A 10,994-nucleotide genomic window follows, 5' to 3' on the forward strand; every position below is an offset into this window, starting at 1 on the left:
CTCAATGAGCTCTTTGGATTACGGCAATATTTATAGGGAGTGTAAGATAGAGTAAGATCAGTTGGTGTAACTGATCTCCAACTGCTCCATGCAACGGCTTCTTGCTCGTTGTAATTGATCCTTCTATTGCCAACCTCTAAGTGCCTCCGTTGAACTCATTGATTCATTGGAGTGTTTGTATCAGCTCAAAATACTCTTAACAATCTCAATCATTGAATAAGTATAAGAAAGTATCCAAAGAGTTTAATATATTATTTTAAAATGTCCTAAAAAAATTTGGCCATCATTTTTTAATGTATCAATAATTTCTCGACTTACGTGAAATTTTCCATCAAATAGTTTTTCCCATTTCATCGTCTTCCCTTACCTCACGTATTTCCCCTCAAAAAAACCTTTATTAGAAAATCACCACCAACACATGCTTCATTCGAATTCATTGAACTGAGTTTTTATTTTATTCACTTTAAAAAATACAATTCATTCAAAAACGTTATTACTTCATTAGACAAGGTTTTTACTTCATTCCAGTAGGACTTTTAATGAATCTACACATACTTCATTCAGATAGTATACATCATTCCATGTGCTTATTACACCATTCAATTAGGCTATCATTCCATTTGTTGTCAGCGCCATGACTGCGGTGATAGACATTGAAGAGAGAAAGAACGGTACGCAAAGGCAAAACTGCATTTACGTACTGGAATGAAGTAATAATCCTATTGAAATGAAGTAAAAACCTACTGTAATGAAGTAATATATATTCTGGAATGAAGTTAAATCCTCCTAATATGTTACTCCATCCGTCCCACAATAGTTGTCACACTTTTCCATTTTGGTCCGTCCCACAATAATTGTCACACTTCATTTTTACCATAAATGGTAAGTAGGTCTCACATTCCACTAACTCACTTCACTCATATTTTATTATAAAACCAATATAAAAAAGTGGGTCTCACATTCTATTAACTTTTCCAAGCAACTTTTCTTTACATTTCTTAAAACCCGTGCCCACAATAAAAGTGACAATTATTGTGGGATGGAGGGAGTATGACTTATTTTGTCTTGGGCTGAAGTAAAATTGGCTCCTAATGAAGACGAAAAAAAATTATACATTTGCGCATCTCATCCATAAAAAACTAGATCTAAAAATCTTAATTTGATGGAGTTCTGCGGTTCTACAATAAGGACAATAAGGAGAGAATTTGTATATAATGAGACTTAATGCAGTATATTTACGAAATTTAATAGCCAAAGTTTAACGTGAATTGTGGGAGTTATTTGTGGATAAAGGTTGTATAAAAGTATAAATAATGTGACTAGAGGAATAAATTTAAGGAATGAGGCCCCATCCATCATAAGACGGAGAAGCCGAAGTCCACGACAAACAAAGAGCTAAAGTTGAAAGAAAGAAACATGTCCATTTCCATGGAATCTCTTCACATCGTGTTGCTCCCATTAATGGCCCAGGGTCACATAATCCCAATGATCCACATGGCCAAACTCTTATCCAAACGCGGTGTTCGAGTCTCCATCATCCTCACACCCCTCACCGCCTCCCGCTTCCACCGCGCCTCAAACTCAAAAATCCGCCTCCTCACAGTCTGTTTCCCCTGCGAGGAGGCCGGCCTCCCCCCCGGCTGCGAGAGCGCCGAGCTCCTCCCCTCCTTCTGCCTCCTCCCCAACTTCATGAACGCCATCAACCTCCTCCAAAAACCCATCGAATCCCTCCTCCGCCGCCTCTCCCCTCCTCCCTCCTCCCTCCTCTGCGACAAGCACATCCTCTGGACCCTCCACACCACCAACACCTTCAACATCCCGCGCATCGTCTTCGACGGCATGAGCTGCTTCACTCAAGTCATCACTCACCACATCTACGCCTCCAAAATCCACCAAACCCTCCCTCCAACACACTTCTTCACCGTCCCTAATCTCCCTAACAACAACATCCACTTCTCCCAATCCCAGCTCCCGGGATTGTTCAATCCCGGGCCCACCGACGTCAAGGGCTACCGCGAACGCCTCAAGCAGACCGAGGCCCTATCCTACGGCCTCGTCGTCAACACCTTCCAAGAACTCGAAAACGGATACGTGGATGAGTTCCGCAAGCTCGAAAGAGGAAAGATTTGGTGCATCGGCCCTTATCCGATGATGATGATACTAATCCCATATCGGATCATGACTGCTTGAAATGGCTGGATGAGAAGAAGCCTGGGAGCGTCGTATACGCCTGCCTCGGCAGCCTGAGCCGCCTCTCGCGAGCTCAGTTCACTGAGCTCGCGCTAGGGTTGGAGGAGACCGGGCGTGATTTCGTGTTGGTGGTGAAATTTGATGCGGAGATAGAGAGATGGATCGATGAGGATGGGATCGAAGCGAGGGTTGAGGGGAGAGGGTTTTTCCTTAGGGGGTGGGCGCCTCAGGTGGCTATCCTGAGGCACCATGCGGTGGGGGGTTTTCTGACGCACTGTGGGTGGAACTCGACTCTGGAGGGGATATCGGCGGGCGTGCCCATGGTGACGTGGCCTTTGTTTGCGGAGCAGTTTTTGAATGAGAAGCTGGTGGTGGAGGTGCATGAGATTGGGGTGAGGGTGGGGGCGAGGGGGGTGGTGCATTTGGGGGTGGAGGAGAAGGGTGAGGATAGAGTGGGGAGGGATGGGATTAGGGAGGCGGTTGAGAGGGTGATGGATGAGGGAGAGGAAGGGTGTGAGAGGAGGAAGAGAGCGAGGGAGCTGGGAGAAATGGCCAGGAGGTCTGTCAAGGAAGGTGGATCTTCTTATCAAAATATTACACTCCTAATTCAGGACATCGCAAATTCCATGATAGGACACAGCTCTACAAATTAGACAAGCTGCTCAGTATTCGATTATGTAATCAAAATAATTGAATTACTTTGAAGTAGAATAGTTTAGATTGTGTAACTCAATTAAATGATCCCCTTTTTTTAGTTTTTATTTTTTGCTTGCTAAATTATAACGGAATGGCAAAACATGAGTCCATATACTTTTATCATTTGTTTAGTTAGATTCTTGCTTCCTATTAAAAATGAAACATTTTTCCTTTTGAATGGTCCTAGTGAAAATAAAATATTTCCTAAAATGAAAATAACATCTCTAATTTTTCATCTGTCTTGTCTTAATTTATTCTCTTTTCATTAACTTGCAAAACAAAATTGTATAAAGTCTTTTGTTGGAAACCAAATGTTTCATATTTATTAATACGTATGGAGTAGTATTATTTTTATTTTAATAAAAATTCTTCCACTATTGTGGTACTTGATATATATCTTAGGATATTTATTGGTACGTATGGAGTAGTATTTATTATGTTTGCATAGGCTTCAATTTCTTGTCCAAGAAAAAGAATAAAAAAGCTTGTCCAACTCACTCTGCATATTTCCTTTACAAATTTCTTCTGGAATTGTCAAGCTTCAAATATGGCTATTCAATCCGCTTGCCTCCTATGAACAATCTTTTTAACGTTTAAATTTTTTTATAGTAGGTGATTAACTGAAGGAAAGGTTAATAATTTTGTTAGTTCCTTTAATTAAGGATTTCATGGTATCAATTTGAAAGTAAAAAATCTACTAACACAAAAAAATTGTACAAAAATCTAATAAAACAAATTATCAGAGTATATGTAGTTAATGATGTGTTTTGCTTTGCCTAACAAAATCTTTTCTTCAATTAACATATATACCAATCCAAATTTTTGTACTTTTCCGTAAACATCTACTCATTTGTCCTTGCTTTCTAGACATTTTGCGTCTGACTTCACGAGAAATGTATGAGTATGACCTGCTACGGACCACATAAACCTTATCAACTGTTTTTTTCTGCCCCGTTTATATTCTCTTCATAAAGCGACCTCTCATGCCATTACAACGGAAACAAAAGATGCCTTCCACATGATTTCTCCACTCCAATCATACATACTTCAACACTCAATAACAAACAAGGCCGCCTCCTCCCCTCGACCTCATCGACCAATGCCTCCCTCACCCCACCCTCTCCACTTCCTTCTCATCCCACTCATGTCTCAGAGCCACATCATCCCCTTGACCGACTTCGGCAAGCTCCTCGCGCAGCGCGGCCTCATCGTCTCCATCATCACCACGCCCCGCAACTTCACCCGATACAGCGCCGCCATCGCCCACGCCGCCAGCACTGGCCTCCAAATCCGGATGATTCCGCTGGAATTCCCGGGCGACGAGGCCGGCCTCCCCCGGGGCTGCGAGAACATGGACTCCCTAACCTCCATGGACCTCGCCCCCGAGTTCTTCGCTGCGTGCGAGATGCTCGAGGCGCCGCTGCTGAAGCTGATGGCCGAGCTGCGTCCGAGGCCGAGCTGCGTGGTCTCCACCAACGCTCTGCCTTGGACGCAGAGGGTCGCAGACAGCTTCAGCATTCCGAGGTATATCTTCGAAACCATATCGTGCTTCACTCTGTTCTGCTCCCACGTGCTGTCTCTTGACAGCACGCAGGAGATGATCGCGGCAGCAGAATCCGACTCAGAGCCGTTTCTGGTGCCGGATATACCCCACAGAATCGAGCTCACCAAGGCGCAGATGCCGCATCAGGCCAAGAAGAAATCGTCCGACAATAACATCGAAACAGTCATTGATCAGATTAAAAAAGCTCGAAGCTTTTCACGAGCTACGCTCGTGAACACCTTCGAGGAGATTGAGTCTGGATACGTCGAGGGGTATGCAGAGGTGGCACGAGCGCTCTGGTGCATCGGCCCAGTGTCCGTGTGCAACAAGAGACCCAATGAAAAACTCGACAGAGGAAACAAGGCCTCCATCGACGAGCGCCAGTGCAAGTCGTGGCTCGACTCAAAAGAGGCCGGGACGATTATCTACGCGTGTTTCGGAAGCTTATGCCGAATCTCAGCTGCGCAGATCAAGGAGATCGGGTTAGGGCTGGAGGCCTCGGGTTTCCCTTTCATTTGGATCATAAGAGACGCTTCTCTAACCGCAGAAGTTGTGGAATGGTTGGAGGAAAAAAATAATAGTCTCGAGGAGAGGGGACTAATCATTCGCGGGTGGGCCCCGCAGGTGATGATACTGTCGCACGCGTCGGTGGGAGGGTTTCTGACGCACTGTGGGTGGAACTCGACTCTGGAGGGGGTGAGCGCGGGCGTGCCCATGATAACGTGGCCCATGTTCGCGGAGCAGTTTTACAACGAGAAGTTCATCGTGCACGTGCTCGGGACCGGGGTGAGGGTCGGGGTCGGGGTCGAGACGGGATCGGGGAAGGGAGATGAGAAGGGTGCGTTTGTGAAGTGGGATCAGGTGAAGAGGGCGATCGAGGAGTTGATGGAGGGAGATGAGGAGGGAAGAGAGAGGAGAAGAAGAGCGAAGGAGTTGGGGGAGAGGGCAAGGGAGGCGTTGGAAGAAGGAGGGTCTTCTTACAGGAATATTATGTTGTTGATTCAAGATGTAGAGCAGCAAGTTATGGAATTAGGAGGTAGGCCATTGTTGGAAGAAACTTTAGCTTAGTGATGTTAAAATTAATTTTGACCGTTTTTTTTGTTGAAATTCAATTCTTATTAGTGGTTGTCATAGGAAATCGACTGAAATTTGAAAATAAATTAAGCCACCAGAGACTTAATTAATTTTAGGTTTCTAAGATTGCATTTGCATGACAGGTGCTTGGTTTGTTTTACTAAAGTTTGAAATAATGCTTATCAAATTATAAACACCATACTTTAAAAGCAACAATCATAATAAAAAATGTCCAGATTTTGGATCAATAAGATGCTAAAGAAATATGATCAACTTAAAATCCGTGCAGTGAGCACTGAAGATGGCTCCCGAGGATTTTCTTCTTTTGTTCTAAGCAAGTAATGGAATTCCGATTTAATGAAGGAGAATAGATTTATTCTGAATGAGGGAGTGACGCATAATGGTTGTGCGTCGTTATTAATGAAACGCACAATCCTTATGCGTCGTTCTTTAATGACGCACAAGGATTATGCGTCGGTTAACGACGCATAACCCTTATGCGTCGTTCTTTAACGACGCACAAGGGTTATGCGTCGTTCAGTCGGCTTTTAACCCCCTGCAGGCAGACGCAGCGCACAGAACACACTTTCATTTCCTCTCTCGGCGATTTACGGCGATTTCTCCATAAGATCCGGTAATTTGTTCATCAATTTAGCTACATTCATCATTATTCATGTTTATTGTGCTTTCATTTGTTAGTTTTACCCAATTTATACAAATTAGGGCTTGTAGGAAAAATGTCCATAATTATCGTTGTTTTAAATGTTTTTGATGCAGAAATCATGCAAGTATTTGTGAGTTTGTATTGGGGTGGTAGAGTAGTTCAACTACAACATATGGGTATTGGTTATGAACCACCTCGTGCGAGGAGCTCCATCAAATTAAATTCATGTATTTCGTATGCTGAATTGGTAGCAATGATCTGTGATGCGATGAGAATAGATATGAACCAACACACAATTGAATTATTATGGAGACAATGTATAGTCTTTGCTTCCGGTATGGGTTATACATGTTCTGTGATTTGCAATGATGAAAGTGTAATGTTTATGTTCAACAATGCTCAAAATTCAAGTGGGTGTATTGAATTATTTGTTGAGTATTCACCGGTGAGGAGTGCAGAAATCCCACCAGTTGTTGATTATGGTATTGGATCATCTGCGAGGTTTGAACAAATAAGTTTTGACTGTGGTATTGGATCATCTGCGAGGGTGGGCCAAATGAGCTTTGATCGTAGTATGAATGAGCAGAGAGATGTTGTAGATGTTGCTGATGTTGGTGTTGGATTGAATGATGAGGTAGATGTTGCAGATGAGCTTGATGAGCCAAGGCCACTATCTGAGACAGAGTCAGACCCCGATCTTAGTGATGGTGATGGTGCTGATGATGTCGGTGGTAGTTCTGGTGATGAGATAGTACCATGTAAACCTGTTATGCAAGGTGAACAACCACTTCCGGAATACAATCCTAGTGGGTTTAGATTTTTTCATGAATTACCAAGTCGTCCTTCTGGAGTATCGGATAATGTGGGTGGTAATGAACACAGCCTTTTGTATTGGAATGAGAATGAGCCGCATCAGATTGTGTTGGGAACAAAATTTGATTCCAAGCTACACGTGAAGACTGCTATAACTATGTGGAGTTTGTGGAATGAAAAACAGTTTAAGGTTGTCGAGAGCATATTAAGAAGGTGGCATGCTGTATGCAAATTTCCAGCAGGAACGACAGTGACAGGGGCAGGCATCATCAGCACCACCGACGCTGAAAAGGCGAGGGAATGTAAGTGGGAGGTTTCAGTTACACAAAGGTCGCATGACAATATGTGGGAAGTTAGGAAGTGTTTCGTTTCTGTTTCTGCATCAGGTATCCATCCCAACAAATCTCTACACTTGCTGGGCCAATCTTCAAATCCAACAGGGTAGTCACGACCAGTGAAAACACGACCGTCTGCTCTCAAACCCCACAGGCTTTGCACATCCTGTAAGGTTACAATAACCTCACCAACTGGAAGGTGGAAACAGTGTGTCTCAGGCCTCCAGCGCTCGATCAAGGCAGTTATTAGCTCATTGTCCATCCTCATCGGCCTTCCATATTCAACCACGCCTCTGAACCCCCATACATCAAGCCAATACATCACATTTTCATGTATTGGCAATGCCCAAACCTTACACTCCGTCCTACGAACTCTCAACACATTTGCTGTGTCATTCGCCAACAAAGAGGCTGAAATGTGTTCGTTCTGATGAAACAGTAGTGATGGATCCTCAGGTCCATAACATAACTGTTGTTCGGAACTTGCAAATGCCATCTACTTCAAAACATTCACCCAAGAGATACTAGCATTATATAACTTCAATGTTACAATTTTGCACAATATATACTAGCATACATGTGAAACACACAAATACGCAACAAAACAACACAAATAAGGGAAAAGCTCCACAAGAGATACTGGCATACATGTGAAACACACAAATACGCAACAAAACAACACAAGTAAGCAACACAATAACAAAAATCGACCATAAATTCATCAATTTCATTATAAACCCTAACTTTGCTAAATTAGGGAAAAGCTCCACAAATTAAGCAATAATTGATAAATGTAGCCAAGTGGAAGGACAATTACCGAAATATGTTTGGAGTTTGGTTGAAATCTGTCGGAAAACGTCTAAAATCGCCGAAAATCGTCGAGTAAATCGCCTCTTCGCGCTGCTCCGCTGCTTCTGTCAGTGAATTGGGAGCTTTCTGCCCTCTTAAGCCCGATTTATAGACGTATAACTCTTATGCATCATTCTTAAACGACACATATTTCTTATGCGTCATTCATTTACGACGCATAACCTTTGTGCGTCGTTCTTTAAAGACGCATAACCTTTGTGCGTCGTTATCTAAAGACGCATAACCTTTGTGCGTCGTTCTTTAAAGACGCATAACCATTGTGCGTTTCATTAATAACGACGCACAACAGTTATGCGTCACTCACTGAGCCGGAATATATCTAATGCTCTTAATTAAATTGGAATTCTTTTAACATTCATTAACAAAAAAAAGAAATTTTCCGATGGCTCCCCGAAGGGACTATTACTATCACGTCATAGAAAACTTAGTTTATCGTGATTATGAAAGGATTGACATAAAAAACTCATTTTATCATGACTATGAGAGGATTAAAGAAGCGAAAGAAAAAACATGGTATAAATAAATCTTTATATATGTAATTATAAGAAAACTAAGATTATAATCAATAAAACTCTTTTCGTCATTGAAAAATAGTCTAATTTTACTATTTTGAGATGTCCACGTAAAATCATCCCATTTCAAAAACGGAAATTTTTACTCACATTTTATCCACTTTTTCTCCTTCCATCTCTTACTTTTTCTCATATCTCTTATACTTTATCCACTTTTTTTTCTCTCTCTTACGCTATTGCTTTATTATTAAAATCCGTCCCGTCCACGAATAAGACTATATTTTTTGTAGACGAAGTGAGTATTTGTTAATTAATTGAATACATTGTTGTTTTATTAATTCAACAAAGAAAATGGAGTAAAAGAATTTGTGTTATTCACATCTCTTCACTTTCACACACAGGAGAAGTTGAATGTGAACAAATCAACTTTACTTTCGACTATTCCTAAATCGTACCCCTCATTTTCTACACACTTCTTCTCTCACTCACCCCTTCGTTTCTTCTTCTGTCACCGTGAAATTGTCGCCATCGTGGTGGATTCCGGCGAGCAGCGCTGCCCCTACCCGTCACAATGCTGATCTCCATCGTTATTGGCATCTCTTCACCGGTATGTTCCTTGAGCTCATTACTGTAATTGTTATGATTTCACCCAATATTTCGCTTTAAAATTATTGGAATCTCAGAAAATTACCATTTAAATGGAGGGCGTGTGTCACGACCGCCCTCACTAAGGATAGTAAAGACGGGGAAATCGTGACTAGGGAAGGGACTAAGGAGCGGGGAAGAAGAAGGGGAAAACAATGAGAGAACATCTTAAACAAAGCTTCAAAAGAAGAGTTTTAATCGATTAAACAATTAAGGAGCGGGTTAATATCTCAAGGTAAATAATGTTAAAAAGTAGTGTGGGGCAAAACGAAAGACTTTAACAAGAACGATTCGAAACACGGCAGCGGAAAAACAAGTATCAGAGGAGAGTCATAGGATGACTCCCATGTTTGAACACACGACGCATCCGGGAATTCCTAAAGCTCACTCAACATCCGCCGCAACATCACCTCTCAACCTGCACATAAAGAAAAAGGATATGCAGGGCTGAGTACTTGTTGTACTCAATGGGCTCATGCCGAAAACATTTTATAACAGTTATGTCATCCATACCGGTGAACTCGAGTTTTTACGTTTATTTAAGAAATATCACGAGTATCACAAAAACACTTTTCACAGACCGGCCGGTCAAAACAATCTCCCCACTTTCTCATCAATCAATCAATCACATCCTCTTACCATAGTGCGACGAAAGTATGGCCACACTATTCGCCCACGAGACCGGCCGACTAGCAAGGACGGCTCACGATCCCCTCTGTGTACACAGCCTGATAGGGTTTGCGGCCCTACTCAGACCCGAATTCGTTTATCATAGCCCTATAGCCTAATGGAGCGAACTCACAAACTAGGCATCAAGCACAATCTCAACATAGCCCTATAGCCTAACGGAGCAAGCTCAAACGAACTAGGCATCAGGCAAAAATCTCAACATCAAAACAATCACGGCATGACATAACACTTTAAACCACCCTTATAACACCACATCATATTTTCGGAAAAATAAAGAGGTTTGAAAAGAAAGCCCACCTCGTTCGCTTAACAATTCACAATCCAACTTATGGCAACTCTCGTTCCTCGAGTTCACGAATACAATCACCCTTGTCAACGACAACACAAGTCAGCCTTCCACAGAATCATATTACCATGCATGTCCTATCGTTTCTCTCTCATCGTTTTTCTCAATTTACTCAACCCAATGTTCGTCACAAAGATGGAAAAACACACCATAATATATTTCAACGTATCTCACGTGATCACATCATTAAACACGTTCCTTGGACATACATGCATCATATAATACTTTTAAACTTGAAAATAAGTGTCATTTTATCAAGGCATATAACTGGCAGAACTACGTGACCGTTTTATAAAAATCACTAAAAATTCACCCGACCTCATATGAAGCTAAAATTTTGGTCACAATATAGAGGACACATTCAAGTTCATCCATGAAAATTTTCACACCGAAATCACGTCATTTAGTCAGTCATATCACATATTAAACTCTCTGGTCGGAACATACAATTTCTGACAGCACTGCGCAGTTCATTTGAAAAATTCACCATAAATTCATACAATGCCCAAAAAGGCTGAAAATTTAACACGACTCAGAAGACACTTCAAATTTTCATCTAGTTCAAGAATCACATCAATCGGAGGTAATTTCGTCAGTCAAACAGAAAACGAAACAT

General features: G+C 42.0%; 1 protein-coding gene and 1 pseudogene across 1 annotated transcript; both read left to right on the plus strand.

Moving 5' to 3' along the window:
• The first annotated feature begins 1,276 nt into the window (after nt 1–1,276).
• Nucleotides 1,277–2,951, plus strand: LOC121764175 (annotated as a pseudogene).
• Nucleotides 2,952–3,625: 674 nt separating this feature from the next.
• Nucleotides 3,626–5,975, plus strand: LOC121763502 (UDP-glycosyltransferase 73C3-like). Its single transcript, XM_042159524.1, has 2 exons — nt 3,626–5,465; nt 5,793–5,975. Exons 1-2 carry the CDS (start codon nt 3,905–3,907, stop codon nt 5,843–5,845), a joined length of 1,614 nt encoding a protein of 537 aa, XP_042015458.1. The 5' UTR covers nt 3,626–3,904; the 3' UTR covers nt 5,846–5,975.
• The last annotated feature ends 5,019 nt before the right edge of the window (nt 5,976–10,994 follow it).

The sequence above is a fragment of the Salvia splendens genome, chromosome 14, assembly GCF_004379255.2.
Source record: "Salvia splendens isolate huo1 chromosome 14, SspV2, whole genome shotgun sequence".
Classification (NCBI taxonomy): Eukaryota; Viridiplantae; Streptophyta; class Magnoliopsida; order Lamiales; family Lamiaceae; genus Salvia; species Salvia splendens.

Excerpts from the sequence above, each read along its gene's own strand:
- LOC121763502 (XM_042159524.1), top strand. The coding sequence starts at position 3,905 with ATGATTTCTCCACTCCAATCATACATACTTCAACACTCAATAACAAAC. Across the intron at positions 5,466-5,792 it reads GCAAGTTATGGAATTAGGAG|TGAGCACTGAAGATGGCTCC; the intron begins GTAGGCCATTGT and ends AAATCCGTGCAG.